General features: G+C 40.1%; 1 protein-coding gene across 1 annotated transcript in view; it reads left to right on the plus strand.

Moving 5' to 3' along the window:
• The first annotated feature begins 964 nt into the window (after window positions 1-964).
• LOC117476267 (synaptic vesicle glycoprotein 2C-like) overlaps window positions 965-23,645 on the plus strand; it is a 39,334-nt gene continuing 16,653 nt past the window's right edge. Inside the window, exons 1-3 of the mRNA XM_034122663.1 lie at window positions 965-1,086; window positions 10,151-10,958; window positions 19,400-19,580. Coding sequence (XP_033978554.1) covers window positions 10,376-10,958; window positions 19,400-19,580 — 764 coding nt within the window. The 5' untranslated portion in view covers window positions 965-1,086; window positions 10,151-10,375. The remainder of the gene's footprint in view (window positions 1,087-10,150; window positions 10,959-19,399; window positions 19,581-23,645) is intronic.

Below are 23,645 nucleotides of genomic sequence, written 5' to 3' on the forward strand. Positions count from 1 at the left end.
AGTTCAGGCTGAGTTTCGTGGTGTATCGCTTTCTCAGGCTGAGAAATCTGCGGAGCCGCAGCTGAGAAAAGATAAGGCCGAGTGAGTGTGTGTGTGTGAGGAGCTCCACGGATTGGTCCATTTGGACCTGGGCATGGTTACGTCACCATACTCAGGAAGAAAAAAATGGAAAAAGAGAAATCTCCAACGAGGCGTTCTGGGGCAGCATAGACAGGTCTTTTCTGTGTTAGAGTTTTACTCGCTACAGGGTGTACTTTGAGGGTTTGTGACTCTGCACACCGTTTACATGCAGAAAAAGCTACATAACACACAAGGGGACGGGTAATAACCGGAAAAGCATGACATGGGACCTTTAAGATTAAGATCACTTTATAAATCTTGCAGGGGGAAATCAGTTTTGGTGTTATTTTCAATTACACAAAGGCCTGAAATAAACACATGACAAACCTATAGACATGCACTTGTCAGATGTGCAGTATGATGTTGAAGAGGTAATTTGAAGTCATAATCTTAATTTTACTTGAAAATCTCTGCTTTTAAATTGAAAGCAGATTGTTTGTATCATTACATTTGAATTCTGGCAGTGTAGCACTCCAGTGGTTTTAAGTTGACGTTGCAGACTCAGCAACAGTCCGTCATCCCTCAGTAAACTTCTTCCCAGGAGTCATATTTCAGCTCCATCCTTCCTCTTTGTTCTCATCCTCTCTTCAAACTCAGCAGCCTGTGATGCTGCCAGCCATCCTGCATCAATGAGCCTTCACCACATGTTGTTGTACTGTAATATACGGAAGAAATGCCCACTATTGTCCGTGTTGGATGCTTGCCTATTGATTCAGTCTGCCTATTCCCTCCCTGCCTCCTCCCCCCCTCCCCTCCTCCCCTCCCCCCGTACACACTCACGCTTCCCACCTCCCCTCAGCCTCTCTCGTCTCCCTCGGACTGCAGCAGAGAAACCGCTGCATCGGAGAAGACAAGAAACAAGAAATCTCGGCACGATGCTCTCCATCTCTGCTGCTTCATAGAGAGGGAAACCAGGGAGAGGCGACTGGTCGAGCTCGGTACCATGCATCTGGTCCTCTGCAGGTTGTGAGTATTTTCTTTGCTTTTCAAATCTGAGAAACTAGACTTTAACTTCACCTCCCTCTGCATTGTAGTGAAACACAGATCGTATCTTAATCCGCCTTTTTGGATCATTTAAAATGCAAGATGGAAGAATGGGATGTCGCATGCACCTATGAAAGTGCTTTTTATTCTGTCATGGAAATATAATTATGAACACAGCCACAACGTGCACATGATTGATGGAAAAGTTGGGGAACTTTCTAAGAGTTTCCAGCATACAGTAAGCATTATTAAAAATGCTGAATCAAAAATATGTAGACTATTTGAAATCGGAGCATATTCTTAGACACACGTGATTTGTTCTTATAACAAAGTTTGAGTTTTTAATGAAATGCTGCAAAACTAAATTGCGCACAATTATAGAATCAGAAATCCTGTATTCGTCCCACAGAGGGGACATTCACATTGTTACAACACAAGCATGAGCCAACAAATTGCAATTATTAAGAGACATGCATAAAATATTAAAGATAAAACTCGAAATTGCACACATTTCAATCTGCAAACATACTAAATAATATAATAGACGATCTAGGGACTTCCCAGATGTCACATGTGTGTGTCGTGGTCGTGGTGAATGATGTTGCAATCGTGTCGTGTGCTCAATGCTCGTGGAAATATGAGTTGGCTCACGCGCACGGAGGAGGCAACCCCCGTGCTTTCCCGTCTGCAGGCAGAGCGAACCTGCAGTGAGATGCGCAGAGAGAGAGGACAGACCCATCCATAACTCGGGAGTCGGTGCAGTGTGTGTGCGCGCGTGCGTGTGTGTGCGCGGACAGTCTCCTCAGATTTCTACAGGCAGCAGGACAGCCCAAAATCTAATTATGGGACGCGACTACGTCAAAAGACTGCCCGGGGATTGATGCTCTTTCCTCTCCGTGCTCTGTGGGCTGTGCTCAGCCGGGAGAGCCGCTGCAGAGTAGTAAACCCTGCGAGTGGAACAAAGAGGAGGAAAGTGACAGATGAGTTTGAGCATAAAGCTGTCCCAGTGAGCTGAATGGGAAGTGAGATTGGATCAAAAGGGTGGAAAAATAAACAGGTGTTTTCTGCATCAATAGATATTTTTCAAACATCCAAGCCAGTAAATTGATGTTTGCCTTAAGGCCTGTCTACATCAGTGTTTGCTTTAGCCCAGCAGCTGACAATGCTGAGCTAAACCTGACCATTTATTATTATCTCAGATTCTCGGCTCCATCTAAACACAAAAGAAGGTTTGGCTTGTTACATGGGTCTGCACCACATCATTGTGAGGGCCAGGGCAGAAAGCCAAGTCAGGATGAGATCAGTTAGCCAATCAGTTGCCTGGAATTTAATACAGGAACATCAATAAGTCCTTAAATAAAGTTCCCCAATAAGACAAAAGAGTTGAGTGGATTCTTAATGGAAACACAGTTGAGATAATCTCAAAAAGTCTCCTTGGTGTAGTTTATTTTTGATGGATTTATACCACAAGTTGCACTTTATGACTCTTCAGCTGTTTATAGTTCAGCTTTCAGTTTTTACATGCCAAAAAAGGTGAGAATTAAGTCAAAATTGAGAAAAAAAGGGGGATCAGATTGTGTAGAAGTCTATGAGAAAATAACCCCTCTCTTGATATGTTATTGTCCAATTTGCAAGATGTTGCACTTTTTTCTTAAAATGTTAACTCTTGTTAACGTGTGTTTTCAGTTAATGAAAGTTAATTATAACATTTTGGCCAACTAAATCATTTTTTTAAGGTTCAGTTTTGCTTTGCTCTTCCTATTCTCATCTATTTTGGTTCCAGAAAAAGAGATGGAGTCGGCCAAAACCAGGATGGTTATGGCCGAAATGGCAAACTTGAGGTTCAAAATGGTAGTTCTTTCAACATTTGGTGAAAACGTCAACTTGGTATTTACACTGTATATAACAAGTTGACGTATTTTGTTCATACACTGTATAATAATCAGTGTATGAAGAAAATACTGAAAACACACACACACACACACACACACACACACACACACACACACACACACACACACACACACACACACACACACACACACACACACACACACACACACACACACACACACACACACACACTTTCCATCAAACACAGTTTGGGCATCCACACAGGGACTCCCACAGCAGCTGGCTATATTCCAGCTTTCCGTAAACCCTCACAGCCATCATTACATACAAGCAATCAGGCAGCTGTGTGTGTGTGTGTGTGTGTGTGTGTGTGTGTGTGTGTGTGTGTGTGTGTGTGTGTGTGTGTGTGTGTGTGTGTGTGTGTGTGTGTGTCATCAGGAGGAGAATCCAATGTAGTTTGAGTTGTTTAAATGTTCCCTATGCAACAGTGCATTTGTGACTTCAACAGTCTCCTGAGGCTACATGTTTAAGGGTGTCCTTCATGAGCCTGTTGTTTGAGATCATATGTCTCCCAATTCCTGAAACGTGAATTTTAAGATACAGTATTTGGGTATATTTTCAAGCTTTTAATCAAATTATCCAAAGTTTGCAATTGGATATAAAGTGACGTCACTCTCTGGGATTTTGCCATTTTCTTCCAGCTTTCTTGTTTAGTCTTTTGGGTAAAAGCTATTTTTAATCAACAGTTAAATCAAGTGTAAGGCTTGTGCCAACATCACTAAAGCTGAAGTATAAGACAGGAATCATATTGCATATTAAGCTGTATTAATATCAGAAGGTCTAACAGTATTTCTGTCAAAACCTAAACCTCTCTTGTGTAGCATCTGCTTCTCTTGGCGTGTAGTTGTATTCAAACGATTCACAACTGCCCACTGCAGCCATCTGTGGGCACTGCAGAACGCCTGTAGGGCTCTGCACACACCACTTGCATTTACATATTGATGATTATGCAGAAATCTTATCTGTGTAACCTGTACGATTATTGCATTTCCCCACTTAAAAGAAAGTGTTTTGATGCAGTAATTTGCTGCAGAACATACTCTCCATTTCACCCAGCTCTTTCCAGAGTATGCACCTGCAGAGCATATGCGTGTGTGTGTGTGTGTGTTTCTGTGTGTGTGTTGGCGTGAGTGATTAATGAACGTAGCTGGATGGCGGCAGCGGGCCATGACAGCACGACTGCGAGCAAATCATTTCTCCCCTCTCTGTGGACTGCTGTATTCAGAGCTCGCATGCATTTTTGCTGATGGCTGAAATCACATCATAAGGGTTTTGTTACAATAAGCCCAATCACAGCATCACAGCAGAAAGCGATGTGAGCCACCAACGAAAAGGAAATAAAAGCGATAAACGATATTAGCTTCTCTGTTTATAGGGGGCAAGGTTAAGGTAGCACATTTAAATGTGGTAGCTTCTTGTATAAGTGTGTCTATTTTTCTGTGTTGTGAAAACGCCATACTGTAGGCTATATAGGGTGCTTCAAAGAAAGACTGGACATTTGGACTTTAAATAATTATTTCTGTAGCTCAAAGTGCATGAAAAGACTTCTAAATGTCAGCATTAATGACCATTTGCATATGGAGGAGCTTATCATGAATAATAAAATGTCAACAGAAGAGGGATAGCTTTCATATTCAATATTGCCAACAAGGCATTGACTTTGAAATTCTTGGCGCACTCAGATGAGAGGATGGAGAGAGTGAGCAGGAAGAAAGAAAAGAAGTGAAGAGAGATGGAGAGAAATGGTGAGAACACCAGTGATCAGCATGGAGGATGTGAACTGAAACCAGGGATTATACACAGACCTGCTATGCACTGTTAGTAATTTCCCCTTTTTGTAGAAAAGTTCTCTCAGTGTTGCAGTGCAGTGAGCTGATTGGCTATTTTCTTCTTGGCCATTTGGTGCAGGAACTCTCAGAGCATATCATGAGGTTTATCACAGTTTGACCTTTTAGTCTCAGACGTCAAGCACTCAGCTGGAGGAGCTGCTGCGCTGGAAATGAGTTCAGGGAAGTTTGCAAAGAGAGCTGTGCTCGGGTAGAAACACATGTCAATCCATGTAATATGAAGTGAGACTTTTCAGCAATGGCAAAGTCAACATCTAAAAGTTTAAATAGGTAACACGACTTGTGTTACAGAAAGCTTTATGCACAAATGACAACAAATGTACATTTTCAGTCAGATCCAAATGGAATCTTTGTGAAAACAATGCTACCTTTATGGTTTGGTTCCTGTTAAGCCCTGAGCCTGTTTTTCAGGTCTCAGGCTCAAAAATGACATGCCCAGAACAAATGACTATATCTTCACTTCTAAAAGGGGTAAATTAATAATCTTTTTTCTCAAAGCAATGATAAACCTGTGAGTTGGATGTAGAAAAGTCAGAATCAATATAGATGTTTTTATTTTAAAGTAAATTCAGATTGAAAAACCCCCATTACTTATAGTGAAAACCACCCTTGAATGATGGGATAGTAGGCCAAAAGCTTTAGGAATCCAAACTATAACATATAATAAGTACCCTGTATCAAGATTGATGCAAAACAAGTGACATTTGACCTTTTTAGAGAGGTTTAGAAAAAAAAACCCACCTCTGGGGTCATTTGGGTGTATTTGCCATATCTCTGGAACCCATCGGTCGATTTTGAATAGATTTCAATAGAATCGAAGGGGAGTCCCTAAATCCATCTTAACATTACCATTGGTGAATGAGAGTGATGCGCAGCCAGCATGCCCAAAAACCGGAAGCTGGGTTACGCTCTATAGAAAACTACGTTTATTGACATAAATGTTATGATGGATTATCAGTAATCATTTCAAAGTGACACAGAGACATTGGATTAACCTTCAGCAGCGTTTATCTGCGTTTTAATGCCCTTGAACACAACTTTTGATCAGAAAGCAGCAAAGGTAAGACGTATTTGCCGTTTTGGCCCCGTAAAGTGAAGTTGTGTGTTGTCTTTGCTGGCTTTGGCTGCCGTGAGTTTTAGTCACACTGTGATGATACTTATACCATTGGAATCTGTGGAATCTCAGCTTTCATATGATATATAGGTTGTGCAGATGCATGAAGTATAAAAGATCGCTACCATGAGTTATGTGCTAAGTGCGTCAGCACCCTTTTGCTTAGTGCTGATTCAGAGGTTTGGCGTTAGACTTGTGTTTTATTTAGGTAAAAATGGTTCATATCGCCAGTTAGCTGAGTTTTTTCCCGTTAAGTCGGTATGACACATTAATAGGTTGTTAAATGTTAAGAAGCCCTGAGACACAGTTTCGTGAAAATCGTTTTGTTTCGGCTATAACTGATTTCTTTCTCAGGGGTAGAGGAAACAAATGCTAGAACCAGCACATACATTAGCTTATTCTTGCATGAAAACTATAATGCATATTGAAATAGAATAGGCTGCATGGCTCACTCCAAAGTTTAAGTATATGTCTACTACAAGAAATGAAATGAAATAACTTCACCTAAAGCCTTTGGATAGAGCCAGAAGAACTGATTTCCCCTGCTTCCAGTCTTCATGCTAAGCTTATCATACCCCAACTCTCACTAAATACCACCAAGACATGTCAATCTTTTTATCTAATGCTCAGCTAGCAAGCGTAATGCTGTTATTTTAGTAAGGATGGTGCCATATATTGAGCATTTAAACACACTGGAATAAAAAAGAAACAAAAAAGCTTAAAGGTGATAAAACCAAGTTATCTATAAATTCATTTTACTAGTATACTGACTTGAACAACTTAAAAACATTGTTACCTATGTTGATTTCATGTTTCATCTCCACTGATGTGGGAAGTGACGCAGTGTAAATCCAAACAGCGGCAGGTCTTCTTATTTAATGTCCTGAAGCCAAAGGATGGTGGTATGTGTGGCCAGGGGGGAGTCAGTGTCTCACCATCTAACTGTGAACAAAGTTAGTTAAAACACATTTCCTACTTCATTTTATTGCTGCATTGCACCAAAATGTCCCGGGCTGCTGTACGTCGCTGTGGAGCCCCGGCGCCTATGTGCAAATGACAGATCCCGAATGATGTTTTATCTATTCCTGCAGAGCAAAGGTGAGCAGAAACACCATAAATCACCCTGCCAAGCTATATTTGGGCACTTAACCCAGTCTCTATACCTCAGCTTTCCACTCCAGGGACTGCAGATACAAATACAGTACCCTCTTGTAAGAAGTTTTAATTGTATTTCTCTTTATTTAGAGACACAATCATATCACAAGTTGGTACCTATGTGGTTGCATCTGTACAGTATATGAATCATTTCACACATGGTATCATTCCTGTTTAAGGTTGTCTGGTATTTACTTTAATGTTTCTAAATAGCAGATGCCACTAAATCCTACTATTCCTGAGATCAATAGATAAGTTAACAAGAAGGGTTAGGCAGCAAACATGAAATGCGGATCAATTTGTCTGATTTGGATCCAAGTCCTTTAATAATTGATATTTTCTTGAGGGAATAGAACTGTTGAAACGGATGGGAAGCGACCCACTAAAGAGAACACTTGTCACTCTGTTGCAGTTGTAAGAGCTGGAAAAACTCTTCTATATTTTAAAACAATATCATCTTTTTAATGTATCTTTTCATTTGCATCATCATGGAGGATTTAATGTTAGGTTTAAGCATATTAATGCCAGACCTTAGCAAGAGAAGATGCCTGGTACATTTGAGTGTTTTCCTGGACACGTCTTTTGCATCTTCTGGGGTTTTCCTTTGGTTCTGTCTGTAGTGTGTATTGCTTCTGTCAGTAACCGTACTGCTGAGGGTCTCTGAGTGTGATGTGTGGGCCGCAGCCTGCTGGTGTTTCTCCTGCGGCCGTCTGTGGGCCTGACGCTCGCTGTGTGGCAGACAGACAGCTCGGGCCCCGTGTGTTGACAGGTCTTCTGAGGGGCCATGCCAGGGCCGCATTAGAGAGCCTTAAGGGGGTTCAGTCATACAGGATGACATTCCCAGCCCTGGAACACGATTCAGATATGAACAAGCTCTGACAGAAAACATGTTCACAAAAGCCACATTTCAAAAATCTAATATTTCTGAATGTGTAACCCAAATGAATAAATGATGCAGGGTATGAGGGATATTTATGAAATCCAACCTAGTCCAGTTCTGTTTGACTTGACACAAATGTGCACTGAATTAAAAAAGATGAGTATTTGTCACAATACAAGCCGATGGAATCTGCACATTTGGGTAATATCTGTGTGTTTGTTACCTCATATGAACCACGCTAATACACTGCTTTTCAGTATTGCAGCTTTATCGCGCAGACACTAGAGTGGCAGCAATTTATTTCCGTTACAATAACTATTGACCTGTAAAAAAATGTAATCAGTAACCTAATCTGAGTACCAAAATATAAAAGTAATGCAACCTTAGTGCTTTCTGTTACTTCTGAATAACGTCAATATCAAATGCAATGTTAATAAATGTATAATAAATACATTTGAATAAGATGTTTTCTATGTAAGTGTATTATAGGAATACCTACTGAATTAAAAAAAGTACAAATGAACCAAAGAAAGTGAAATCCTGCTAGTAATCTCCATTTGGAATGTATCAGTAATATGATTACATCTTAAAAAAAACAAAAAATCCTGATAGATGTAATCCATTATTCCCCAAGCCTGTTGCTGCACTAAAAGCCAAAAACTGCATTTCCCACAATATTCCTAAAAGTATTTTGACATTTCAGAATAAAAGTTGGTAAAACCATTGATATGATAACACAGTACATTTTGTTGTGACTTTTGCATAACAGACAGTGTGTGGGAGTTTTGTTGAGTGTGTTGACTAACTAAGATAGTTTAGTTCCTGAATTCAGAAGCTGGATGTGTTCGGTCTGATAATGAGGGTCTGATGCTGAGGGTCTGAAACTGAGGGTCTGAAACTGAGGGTCTGATGCTGAGGGTCTGAAACTGAGGGTCTGAAACTGAGGGTCTGATGCTGAGGATCTGATTATGTTTTACAGTTAATGTTCTGTCTGGGTGAAAGTGAAGCCACAAACACACTGATGCATTTTATCTCCTTTTGAAAGACACTACGGTTAAAAGCAGTGCTGTTGAGTTGAGGGGGTCACCTTGACTTTTCAGACGGCTGCTGTGTTTTTGTACACATCGGGAGAGGTAGCAGACCCAGAGAGGTCCCAGTTAATGTTAATGAGTACAGTGATGACCACAAGCTGTTAGACTTCAGGGGGTTTCTTCTTTAAGACCTACCGCTGTCATGTCCTCAGTAAACTAGGAGAACTCACTAAAGGACTACAGTTCTCAGCGGGTTTGTTATACTGTGAGAGACACAGTCCTGTGAGACTCCAGAAAGACTTCAAGGACACGAGTTGTAATTAAATGGGGTTCATTAGTTTGCAATCTTTGCTGACAGAACTATTACTGGAACAACATGTTTTTGCTTTTTTTTGTTGCAATCAATCGCATTAGTTTGGATTGATTTTCAATTAAATGGGATCATTGATGGCCCTCTTAGAAGTAGATGTGTTCCTCTGTAGAATACAAACAAAGACATACTGTAGTTCAGCAACACTTTGAGTAAAGTTGTTGTTTTGTCCACACATTGCACTGTATCCAATTTCTACCAAAGGTTTAGAAGATTTGTCTCTACAGTACACGTCCACAAAACCCGCTGTTTATTAGGTACACCTAGCTGTTCATATCTATATACAAAAAGTCTAACCTTAGAGAAGCTATTTTCGTCGGCAATTGTAAAAAATGTGCTCATTCAAATCTTGTTATGGTTCTTGTGAATTGCATTGCATTATATTTATAGGGGTCTGTAATACTGTGTTTGTAGAGCAAAAATACTGTAGGGCAACCTTTATTTTGTCGGATGATGCAAGCATTTATGGTTCTCATAAGATGAAGAGTTGTTTTTTACGTTTTGATTGAGAGTGTCTTAAGTGTGTAAATGTATCTTTTGCTAAGTCCCTCTTAGTGAAGCCTTTCCATTGCATTAGTACATTTCACCTTGTATCAATTTGGCTGTCATTGTGTTTGAATGCTCGTTTGAAGTGTTTCTGTTTGTGTTTCTGTGTGCCAAGAAATACTGCAGTTATGTATCTGCAGTTATGCGCCTTATCAGGCTAACTTTTCTTTTCTTTTTCTGTCCCTACAGGCTGGTGATCTCTTTTGCTGAGCTCTGACAGGCAGGAGGATCTTTCCAATTTGAGATCTCGGGTCATTCCTTAATCATTGGTGTCCTGGCAGCTGACTTGCCTTGTTCTGTCAGGGAATAGAACACAAGAAAGAAAGGAAAAAATAACTTTTGTTGCACCTTGTGGAATAAATCTCAATAGGTTTAATTCAAAAAACTTTTAGTGCCAGACTTCCTCGTGCCAAGATGGATGAAACGCACAACAACAGGGTTTCTTTGGCGAAAGGTGCCAAGGACATCGCAAAGGAAGCAAAGAGGCAAGCTGCCAAAAATGTAGGCAAAGCAGTTGATCGAGCCTCAGATGAATACTCGACTCATCGCAGCTACAACCGTTTCCAGAACGAGGAAGAAGACGAGAACAACTACAATGCTAACGGTCAGCACGCCAACGATGAGGAAGGGGCCTCCAGTGATGACACAGAGGGCCACGACGATGAGGATGAGATCTACGAGGGGGAGTACCAAGGCATCCCGGCCCAAAATGAGGGGAAGCTGCGGGACGGTCAGGTGGCTCTGGGTCAGCCGGTCTCTGACAGCCTGAAGAGTCACAAGGAGCTGGAGAGCGAGAGGCAGACGGACGAGGAGGAGCTGGCCCAGCAGTACGAGCTCATCATGCAGGAGTGTGGCCACGGGAGGTTCCAGTGGCAGCTGTTCTTCGTCCTCGGGCTGGCGCTCATGTCTGATGGCGTGGAGGTGTTCGTGGTTGGCTTCGTCCTCCCCAGTGCTGAGACAGACATGTGTGTCAAAAACTCTGGTGCTGGATGGCTGGGTAAGCATTTGTGTGGATTAAAGAGGACATTTAATGATCATGTTCAGGTTCATATCAGTATGTAGTGTCTCTACTGTGACATGTCTCCATGCTTTAATGTTCAAAAAGCTCTTTCTTTTTCTCATACTGCCTGTGCTGCAGCACCTCTTTTCACCCTCTGTCTGAAACCAGAGCCCAGTCTGCTCTGATTGGTTAGCTGGCCGGCTCTGTTGAGATTGGTCAACCGCTTAGAGATGTCCCACCCCTTAGCCTATCACGTACAGTGTGTTGGATCGCTAGCCAATAGAGGGGCGAGGGTTACTTAGTGATATAATTATTTTACGGAAGTAAACTAAGGAGTCCAATGGAGGCGTTTGAAGCAGGGGAGGAGTGTGTAGGAGAGGAACTCCCTATCGAGGGAACTTTGGGATTTGAGCCTTTGCAGATCTTTTACATGCACAAAAACCTATATAACACACTACAGGAAAGGGACACCCCTAAAAAGCATAACAGGGCCTCTTTAATTGGGTAACAGTGACAACCAAACTGAACATGGTGGCAGTATTGCCAGTCTTGAGTGATGATAAAGAGGAAACAGGTTGCAGCCAGTATCTATATATTGATTGAAAGCACTTCACTTTATCAGTTTTGCTGTGAATTTGAATGTGAACTGGCTGAGATCCAGATATATTGCCAAGACTAGTGTGTCTGTCACACAGTCAAGATCCTGAATATCTTATTGGTGAGTGACAGTGAGAAGTCCAGACTTTTATATGTACTGAACCATCTGAATTTCATCTGGTACTCCTATAGCAGACGCCTTGTGAAAGTAAACTCTGCAGGCATGGAGTTGGATACTAATAACACGAAGTGACAGATTGGTAGGAAGACTTGGGGTACAAACTAGAGGAATCAGTTTCCCTGCTAGCACCCTGCTTATGGTGTGTGTGTGTTTATGAAATGCATGGAGAGTAGTGGTGGGTGACACTTTCAACTTAATCGAATTGCTTTAGGAGATTACCAGTGGGTTGTCATGGCACCAGGTATTTGGATGCATGAGTGGGAGGTGTGTTTAGCTACTGTAAACGGATCTCTCCCACACTCTGGAAAAGTTATGAATGCCACTAATGTGTTTGTATGTTTGTGCGCAATTTGGCTTCATAATTTGTCTCCATCATACCAAAAATAGCTGCACAGCAAAGACCATTCCTATCATTTACATAATTAAGTATTTTTGTCGCCTATCACTCTCATTTAAAGGTAAAAATAAAGATAACACATATTTTATTTTTGGTTGTAGTTTTATAACCTACAAGAGAATGGTTACTGTTTTTGTCTCTTGGGAGGAGAAAGGCTTATTTCTCACCAAGATTTCACCCATATTCTGACTCATCTCTCAGTGGGAGACAGGAGGGAGAAAAATAGAAGGAATGACTCATTTGAACAACTCACTCACACACTGCATTAATACATGATGTGTGTATACTCCGTTTTATATGAGGATGAACCATTGCACAGTACACATTGGTGTTTTTCTGCATGAAGGTCATTGACTCTATAAGTGGTCAATTAGAGGCTCCTCAGTGGATATCTATCAGGGAAAAGACTCATGAGAGGAATAATGAAATTGAGGAAATGAGCTTCAAACACAGACACATCTGGTTACAGCACAATCTTTAGCTCAAATTACGTATTGGGCTTTTATTATAATGAGTGCACAATAAATAATTCCTTCGAGAAAATGAAAGAATACAGTATAAAGCACATGTAATACTACCAGCAGAAGTAATTACAGGAGTATTGAGTTTTGCAGGCTGGTAGAATTTTTCATTTTGTTGGCTGGATCATGTTCTGTGTTACATCAGCAACTCACACACAGATAGATATTGACTAAGCATGAAGGGGTTTTCCAGCCATGTGCAGCTGAGTCATTTTGAGGTCAGGACTTCTGCCAGGAAAGCTGTGTGAGGCGGGGGGGGGTGAAGCATAATATCCACCTTTTATTGGAATTTATTTGGACACATTTGTGGATATTTGATAATGAATCAACAGTGAACAACATTAATACCTTTTTGAAAAGCATATTTAAGAAACATGCAAATAATAGAAGAGAAATTAACCTTAACTATAAGTTAAACAAACCCGAACTTCAGATTCCCTAGTTCATTCCTTAAACATAGTGTCTACTATACCCATGACCCAGTATCAAAATGAAAAAATGACCCAAAGTGCCCTTTTATTTCTTTCAAAAAGGTACTAAAAGCTGCAATAAAGTCCCTTTACATTAACATTTTGATAAAACATTATTTTTCTGAATTCCCTCTTACTGTAAAGGCATTCCTTCATTAGCATGCATCGCAGGCATCGTGTCTCCGATAAATAAATACTGTGCCTTATTCAAAAGACAGATATCTCTTTGGCATTATATAAAAAGGTGAGATGCTGTTCAGATATGAGACGCTCCAGGGTTTCTTTTCTCTGCGTGCTCTCGTCTGTCCTCTCTGCCACCCTGCTGTAATCCCTCTCTTCACTCTCTGCGTGTCTTGTAGCAGGCCATCTGAAGATATGGGCTGGAGTTTAATCTCTGCAGCATTGTGCTCCACTGCAGTTTAGCTATGGTAGACTGGCTCACGTACCTCCCCCGAGAAAGAGAGGGGGGGGCGCAGCTTTACATCAACGCTTTCCCCTCTTTTTCCCTTTAACATATGGCTTTCATTTATCTGCTGGTGTTTTCCTGCACTAGCATTTTGAGGATGTTTGCTTAAAATTCCATCCTGCTTGCATGAAGCCAAGCTGCAGGTGTAGCACAGAGTGAAGAGCTCAAGGAGTATATCTGCATAAGAGGAAGGGGTTTTCTGTAATAAATGGCAATCTTTTTTGCATTGTGTGTTGCACTTGATTCACATGTGCAATCACAAATACTATCAGAAGCTAATGCTGTAATAAAAAGGCTCTGCTGCCGCCTGAGGTTAGCTAATTAAAAGATCCAGGGACAACAACATGCACTGCCATCTCTTCAGTCCCTGCACTCTGTGTTTCCTCTCAACACCACCACAGGCTCTATTCTCCCATTCACTGTCCAGGCAAAGACACTACTTTGTGTGCAACAATAATTCATCATGTTCATCAATTCAAGTGTAGAAAAATAAGGTGTGGGTGAAAACCTTTAAGGAATATATGAAATCTTTATGAAAATGATTGACTGATGAACTCACCTGATAAGAAAAATCCTCGGGTTATTTGTTAACTGTTTTCCATCTGGTGCACTCACAGCTAAAGTGAAACTTCACTTTGGGGCCATTTAAACTTGGTTTACTCCTGTAAGATAGTGACATCACTATGTAACGTAGCATCCACACGGTTCCGTCGCGTGCTTCAACAGAGACGCTTCCCATTCACTTTGAATGGGGTGACATCAGGCTTTGCCGAACTGCATTGTGGTTCCGTCGCGTCGCTTTGCCTCCGTTGCTCGCGCTGAAAGTTGAGAAAAGTTCAACTTTTCAAGCGTCGATGGAAGCGCCAGCCAATCAAATCATATGCCAGTACAAGCGCTAGCCAATCAAACCGTGTGCTTGTGTGTCCGGGGCGGGAGATTAATGTGAATATGAGCATAAGCACCTTCAAAACAATTAGTTTTTAGGTTTAGGCAACAAATAATAAGTAATTGTTTCTAGTCTTCTTTCTGACCACAAAATGTATTAATAATTATAATTAATAATATTTCCTCTATGATAGTGGATTGCGTTGTATGTGAGTGTGTGTAGATCAAGTTTGGATGTTATTATTTGTTCTTGTACTGTAAACAAATATAGTGAATGAACTTGAATAGGACAGAAGTCTGAATATCTTTGAGTGAACTGCAGCATTACGAAAACAAATCAGCAGGTTTCGTAATTAATACCCAAGGAATATGTTGCGCTCCCTTGTGTCCCCCCCACCCCTCTTACTTCCCCCTCCTCCGCTCTCATTCCCTGCTGTAACCCACCTGTCAATCACAACAATCCTCTGGGAATCTCTCTCACACAAAGTGCTAGATGTTCCCTCTGAGGAAACTAGCGCTTGATGCTACTGACTGCTGTCTGTCTCCTCTCATCCATGGACACTGCATGGTGGTGTGGAGAGAAAACAGAGCAGAATGGTGTCAAGAGAGAAGTACACTTATACATAAGAGCTAATTACCATAGGAAAGAAAGCAGCATGCGTGGAGATAATTTAAGAGTTATCTGGAATAATCCCTTTGGTTGCAGAGATGAACTGCAGTGAATGTTCCGTTAGAACAGGGGTGTCAAACTCAATTTAACTGCGGGCCACATCAGCATTATGGCTGCACTCAAAGGGCCGGTTGTAACTTTAAGACTATATAAAAAAAAATATATATATAAAATAATGTATTATATTACATTATTGCCTCTGCATTGGATTATTATCAGATAGGCCCTATCGCCTGTCGCGACTCCCCACTTTTGGAACCCCTGAGATAGGGTAATAACTTCATAATTAACTACGTCTGAAAGCAGAAGTCTGGGGCAAATAATTGCAAGTCTCTTCAGTGAGAATGTCACAAAATGATTTTAAAAGAAAAGCCAAATTCTGGAGAAAAAAAAAAAAAAAAAAAAAAAAAAAATTACATTTAAAAAAAAAAAAGTGACATTTAAAAAAAAGAGTCAAATTCTGAGAAAAAAGGCATATTTACAAGAAATAAAGTCAAATTCTGAGAAAAAAGTCTAATTTGAGATACATTGTGGGACATGTAGTTTATGGGCAACGTGCTTCTGTAAATCATCATGTAACCGTATAATAAACAACCGTATAATAAACATATAATATTCTTTGCAAGCTCTTGTGGGGCCACAGAAAATGAAGTCACCGGCCGGATTTGGCCCCCGGGCCTTGAGTTTGACACCCCTGCGTTAGAAAGACCGGAGACTCTGTCTGCTGGGAGCTCTTGCTTAGGGAAAAGATAGCACTGCTGTTCAGGTGCGCTCAGTAAAACTTTAGTGAGAGTTATTATGTTAGTGCAAACCACAGTGTTCCTGCTGGGCAATTTCACACATGTGTTTAAAGGGAAAACTCAGTTTATATTCAAACTAGCCTCTTGTGGTAGAGATCATTTTATATTCTGCAAGTCTATACCTGCAGGGCTTTGTTGGAAAATATGTTTTAGGAGCGCAATCTTGGTGTGTTGGTCCTTCACTCCAGATGGAAATATCTCAAGGACCTAAATGCAGACTTTGTGGTCCCCGAAAGATGCATATACTTTGCAGCCCTTTTCATAATGGCCCCAGCAGGTCAAAGGCGCCCCAGTGGCTCATCAGGGAAGAACATTCAAAGGCGTGTGCTGCAGCTGGCTGGGTTTGAATCTGGCCCTTTTCTGCTTGCTTTCAATCATCCCGTCTCTTTCTCCCCTGCCATTCCTGTTTCTCTTGTTTCAGATAAGGCAGGAATAACACAAAACTATATTTCATTTCATTTCAATCTTTATTTCGAACAGATAAAAAAAAAAAATAACAAATAAAAAATAACAAATGTGAAAAACAGAATACCGTATTGTTAAAATACAGTATTTATCCACATTCACGATAATATTTATATATTCAACAAAAAAAGTCTTCATATTAATAACAATAATAATAATTTAAAAAAAAATCATATGTGTCCGAAAGGGAGTAGGAGGAAGCAAATGCTTATTAATTCCCACCCCTTACTTGATCAATGATTGTCATTATGCAAGTTATTCCTACTTACATTTACATTTATACATACATATACAATAATTTCTCATCTTCAATCACCTCTCTCTTCATATTACAAAAAATGTTCACATATCCCTTGTAATATCAATAGAAATACCAGCTGGACTAGCAAAACGTAGATCTATGTTTCACAGAGAATGTATCCTGATGACTTTTTGGGTCCTCTCTTTACTCTTTTTTGAATCACTTCCCAACTGTGCTCGCCGAGACCCAGAGCATCTTTCCTTTGTCTTACACACACATTTTTATTTTGTCTTAACCACATAAATGTAGTAATTTGTTGGACTCTTGAGTGCTTGTCAATATGTGTTACCATCAAGTACGGTCCCTTCTTCGTAAAGACGGGTTAGACGTCAATTGTCTTATTTTTTGAGGACTTACCAGTTTGAGGTCGATAGTATAAAACTGATTTTATTCTCTTGTTTTAATTGTGCTGGTGAACATCAGATATAGTTTCCCTGTTCTCCACTGCTTTACATAACAGCCCTGCATATCTTGAGGCTAGCAGAGATTTTAAGGTCTGACCTGAGTCTGAACCCTGTATAAATCACAAATCCAATCTCAGAAAGATTTACAATGCGTCTCAGATGCCCCATCACCCCCACTACCCTCCCCTTTTATTACGGATACAACCCCAGTGTATGGAGAGCCATAAAACAAATGAGTGGGAGTTACCAGATAGCATCTTTTTGAGTACATGCGTTCAGATTCATTGTTTGTGTGTAGTTACACCATCAAAAGATGTCTCCAGTTTGTGCAGCTGTTTTGATATTCACTTTGATATTGATAAGCTTGCAGTAGCTTGCTCTTTATATCGTGCTGCCAGTAGGAGAGCCTCCCTGCAGCAAGGTGCACAGATAGATCCAGTGGCTGTCACCTGTAATGAATCACCAGCTCTCAACATCATGTCTGCGCTGCTCGATAAGCCCCTCTACTTTCACCGTATCTGTCCCATCACCCCAAACACAGAGGGGGGAATACAAAGCAAGAAAAAACAGAAAAGGCGTCCTCTCCTCTGTCTGCGCTCTTTCTGCTGCTGCCTCCATAAACAATGGCATCTCCTCCTCAAAACACATTAGCATTTTGATTAGCACATAGTGAGTAAAGTGTATTATTTATAGGCCTGACAACCCCCACCTATTCTTCACCAGCCTTCTCTATGCTGCCGGGGACAGAAAGAGAAACGACCACAACTTCCTACGTAAAAAAGCAGCAGTGAGAGACGAATGCCCAACTAGAGAGGTCAACTACAGCTCCGTTTACCCCACAGTTACTATAGGAAGTATTAGTTAACACTTACAAAGCAATTGTATCAGGGTTAGTCCACACGTAGTGTTTTAAAAAACATAGCTTTCTCTATTCATTTGGCCTTCCTTTCAAACCAAATTTGCGTTTCAGGTAACTGAAAAACTTTTTGTATTCCTGCCAGGGTGAACTCTGGTTTCTGTGTTGATGTGTAGACGGGGAGTTTGTTTTGGCTTGATAAAAAAAGTGTGCACTGTTATGAGCTTTTGTTATGAGGAAAAGAGTTGAAAAATGGGCAATAGAGTAAAAAACATGATACAAAAAAATACCTGTTTACTTGTGGATGAGGTCATACAGAATTTAAATGGAGTCAAAACTTTATTGTTTGGTTTACAGACAGTGATACCAGTCAAAAGATCAAATGAAATGCAAACACACCTCCAATGCAAACGAAAGCCTCAGGAACACATTAATGCCCATTGAGCAGCTGTTGTAACGTAATCCTTTTATACGTTTATCATTGTGTTGCCACAATGCTTGCTACCAGATACTGACCCGGCCAAAGCCAGACACACTGAACATCATAATTAAGAGTTAGGAAATAGAAAAACTATGCCTTCAGTACAGTCAAAACCCAGAGCAGTATGAAGTAGATTTACAATGTTGTTGTGCTCCAAGCCAAGCTCAACTAATCGATCCCATCCCTGCTATTTATAAAACCTCTCAGTGTTCTGTCGATAGAGGAGGAAATAAATGAAACAACTTCCATCTGAGCTACGGTACTCCCCGGATGCACTTGGAAAACAACACTAAATGCTACAGCTGGTGTGTCACAGTTGTGTTTGTTTTAAGTGCAATCCTTGTATCTGTGTGTGTCCAAAACTAATGCAATGCTTGTCAGACCAATCTAACAGTACAACAACATGTCTTTCTTGTGTAATGGACAAGTACTTTTGAAACTGGCTCAGAGTATTATGTGCTGCAGCTATGCTTCACTATATTGGTTGTATAGAAATGTAGATTTTGCGGAGAAAATGGCACTTTGAGAACGATCCTCAGCACTAAAACAATATAAAACACTAAACAAAGGGGCCATCTAGCTGCTAAAATCTGCTTTATTATGCTCTGAACCTGCCGTTTTCCTCTCCTCTTTGTGCCAGTTTAGCATCCTTCAACTGTTAGTTTTATGCTTTCAACTTCTCTGTTCTAATATTTCTCATACCGTTGAACTTTGTGTTCAGACAGGCAGTTCTTTTCACCGCTGAAAAATGACTGTACATGAAAACAGTGCATGACCTGCTAAGAATCAAATAGCAGAGAGGCAAGGTTAGATATTAGTTTCAATGAAAACTGTCTCCCTTTTTTCCAAAGTGTAGTGTTATTCGCTCACTGACAAACATTTGACTCCTGGTGGTTGTGATAATTCACATCTTTCTCTGCATCCCTCTCTCTCCGTGTCTCCAGGCAGCGTTGTGTATCTGGGGATGATGTTTGGAGCTTTCTTTTGGGGCGGCCTGTCAGACAAGCTGGGCCGTAAACAGTGCCTGCTGATCTCCATGTCCGTCAACGGCTTCTTCGCCTTCCTCTCCTCTTTTGTCCAAGGATACAGCATGTTCCTCGTCTGCCGCATGGTGTCTGGCTTCGGGTACGTACTAGAATATTTTTCTAATTTACACCCTGTACTCCTCTATGACTAAATCCCCTCTGAGGGCTTTAACAACACTTCCTCTGCTGTCTTCTTTCCTCTAAAGTCTAAGAACATGTCAAGAGGATATTTGAACTGCCTTTTATGAGCCCTTTATCCCTTGAGAGTGAAGGGAGCGACAGAACGAAGCAAAACAAAAACGTTAGCAAAAAAGAGCACAGCACAGTAAATGAACATCTGTCTATTAAAGCGTTGGTGTGGTCTGCTTGGCTGATCGTAGTAAACGGATAAATGACAAACCCTCCCATCTTGAGATCTGACATCACAGATCATATGTAACTCAAAAAGGTCCATATCACACTTCTAGCTACTGAGCAAGCCAATAAACAGTCAATCATATGAAACAGTTCTAATTATAGGAGAGTTTTTACCAATATGTTTTAAATTCTGACCAATTATTATGACTGATGGAAGTCTATAATCATAATCAGATATACTTTAATTATCCCAGGGGAAATAGTTTTTTTTCATTTTAAAATGAATAAAGAAGAAGTTATATAAACATAAAAAGAAAGAAAGAAGGATAAAATAGGATATATAAACTATACAAAATAAATGTAAGTAAAATATCAAATAATAATATTATATAACAAAGAGGTCAAGTGCCATATGACATAGTGCCTCCAAAAGGTTGACTGTATATTGTTGATTAAAACAAAAACAGAACAATTAGAAGTGATTATTTTCAGACTGCTTTAGAGTCCGTTTATTTATCAGAATCTGTCTTTGTTTTTTCTAATGGTGCTAAAATGAACAGTACAGGAAAATGATGTGTCAACATATCTCCATTTCATCCATTACAACCGATAAGTCCAGCTTGTCGCCAGCGCACACGTTTAATCACCCTGTGCTGACAGTGGTACCTGATTTGCAGCTTTTATTTCATCACTTAATTCTCATTTGTCTGCAAGTAAAAGAGATTTATATATTTACTTTAAGGATGTTACGTTTCTTCCTGGTTTGTCTGCCTGAACAGATTTCTAGGTGAACAGTATTTGTTCTTATTATTTTATTTACAACCTCAATTGGGAGAAACACAATCCAGTATCGATTGTTGTTGCTGTTTCTTTATATTCTGCTTGTTTCAGTACCTCAATAACATAAGCTTACTTGATAAGGAGGACAAGTTCATTCAGACTTTTTGAATTGGCCAAACACAGAATGTCTTTAGCGTGGTGTCCATACAGAGATGACTTAAAGTGGACCTATCATGCTATATTTGAATAATATAGTGTAGGACCATACCTATATAAGGCATATTTATACTTTTTTTTTTTCAAAATACCAAACAGATCATGCATTTTAGCCATGCCTCATTTTGCTCAATTTGACATTTTTTAGCTCTGTTTTTGCAAGGGCAGATTCTGTGAGAACAGCACCACCTACAGGCCTGGCATATGTACTACAGCGTCTCCAGCGCTTTCGAACGGCAATGGCCGTGGCTGTCTCCTCCTGATTGGTGGAGTTGGCCCAATAGCCGTAGCGCCACTGTCCTGACGTCAGGACAGTGTTCAAATCTGGATCAGTTTTTATCAGATCTGTTGCAGCCCCTTTTTTAGAGATTTGGGTATGGAGGAAAATAGAGAGGGTTGTGTTTTCTGACACTTGGTGAGTTCCCTGGAACACCGGGGACACATATTCATGTATAAAAGACGTACAAAAGTGCATTTTGCATGATAGGTCCCCTTTAAGATATAAGTACACAGGAAAGCATTTCTGTAAATGCACCTGAGTTAACCAGGAGGCTATTTCTCCTATCTGTTGTCCCTGGACAGGGGGCTACAACTACAACAAAATGAACATATTTTACCGTGATTTAATTGTAATACACGTTTCAAAATGATGCCGAAGTAACAACATACTGATACCGGTTAGTAAAAACCATGAATTAATGCTTTGACAAGTCTGCAGGCGAAAAACCTTTTAAAATGCGTGTTTTCTAAATGGAGATTGGCTAAGCTAACGCAGTATATGCTCCGACCGTCCACACTCACAACAACGGCCTATACAGACATAAATAAACCAGCGACTGTATTCACCATGACACAGGCAGTCTGTGGTTTGTACTTATTTGACTTTTGTCTAGTTTCTGAACAGATATGAGGAGCTGTGAGCTCTGAGTGCTAACAGCTAACGGCTGATGTTGGTTTTCTGTGGTTCTCATTGAAGATGACGTCACGGCTCCGCCTACACTGCGTTACTATAGTTACTGCCCCAGCTACTAAACTGTAATGGAAACGCAGCATAAAGTGAGCCAGTCCTAACAAGGCCTAACAAGGCCTAACTATACCGTACTAAGCCAAGCGAGGCCCTGCAATGGAAATGCGACACAAGTCACCTGTAAAACTAATTTTATGTAAAATACAAAGAAAAAACATTTATACTCAGAAGATAATATGTAAACATTTTAATTATTCAAAAACATACATTTCCAAATCTATATTTTTTCATCCTAAAATCAAAGAAGATAAAAACATTGGGATACAGTTGAAAAATAGCTGAGCGTTAGTCTAAAGATGTATAGTAAAACAAGCTAAACATATATTGTATTGTTTTCTAATGCTAACTGGGCATGAGAGTCCAACTATAAACAACAATGAAATCATAAATAGAGTATACCTTTCATCTTATGTGGCAGTAAAACTTTCTCTCTTGACATTTATAACTTATTGTTGTCTAACTGCATCACTTTCTTCTCTTCTAATTTATTCTAAAAACTCTGAAGCTGTGAATCAAACTGCAGACACAGATGGGCTCCTGCTGACGCTGCTCCACAGTTCAGTCACATTAACACATGAGTCGCTTGACACCATCTAATTGTATTAATACGGGTCGATTGACTGAATAACAACATTTATCCAACATCCTGTGAAATAATGTAACACGGAAGTTTGAGGAAAAGTCAAAGGGATGATGCATCAGGGATTTAATTACACTGTAATATCCTGTGTGCTAATATGGGGCTTTCTCATTTTCTTCATCCAAAACAGAAAAACAATATTTTCATACACACACATTTTGAAAGGCACACGGAACATTTATTAGGATACAACTTAAACAGAGGTTGTCCATAGTTTGAGTTCAACAGTTTGTTAAAGGTCCCCTATTATCTTCTTTTTCAACAATATATTATAGGTCTCAGATATATACAAACATGTCTCTAAAGAGTTTGGCTGAAACACCAAACCGATCATTGTAGCATGCCGTAAACCCCTCTGTTTCAGCCCTGTTTCAGAAGTGCTGATTCTGTGTCTGTAGCTTTAAATGCTAATGAGCTGCTGCTTGCCACACCCCTCTGCGAGATGATTGGTTTAAAAAAACAAAACACAATGGTGCTCTAGGAGGAGATTCAGGTCATAAGGTGGGTGTGTTACCTTGGTTGGTTATTGGCTAATGGTTGCACAACCCATAAAAACATTGTGACATCACAAAGTGGCCAAAATCTGATCAGCTCTTTTTCAGACAGGTTTCTAGATGGATCAGGACAAAAAGAGAGGGGGTCTTTGTTCCTGAAACTTTTAGGATCTCTTTAGGGGACACATTTATGTATAAAAGACATGAAAAAGTGGATTTTGCATTATAGGTGACATTTGAAGTCCAACTCATTGTGCCTTTGAGCTAAAGTATTGCTGCTACATAATTATATGAGAATTAGCCAAAACAAGGTGCTTTATTTGGGAGCTTTCTGGTGACATGATGTCATTTGTCCTGTTTATTAGTTTACACATGAGCAGCTCGATCATAGCTTATTTTTAAAGTTATGACAAAATAAAGTGACAAGACACGCTGGCAAAATCACGCTTTTCCTTGATGATTAAACATCTATATTCTTGAAAATCTAATTGCATAGTCACAAGTCGTTATGTTCAGTTCTTCATCACTTGAGATAATGAGTTGTGTGGATTTGTTTCACATTCACAGATCATGTTCACATTTTTCAAAATGGCAAATGGAGAAATGCAGCTGCAAACTCTAATTATTTCCAGTAACAATAAATCAGTTATA

This window comes from Trematomus bernacchii, unplaced genomic scaffold, assembly GCF_902827165.1.
Source record: "Trematomus bernacchii unplaced genomic scaffold, fTreBer1.1, whole genome shotgun sequence".
NCBI classification, from domain to species: Eukaryota; Metazoa; Chordata; class Actinopteri; order Perciformes; family Nototheniidae; genus Trematomus; species Trematomus bernacchii.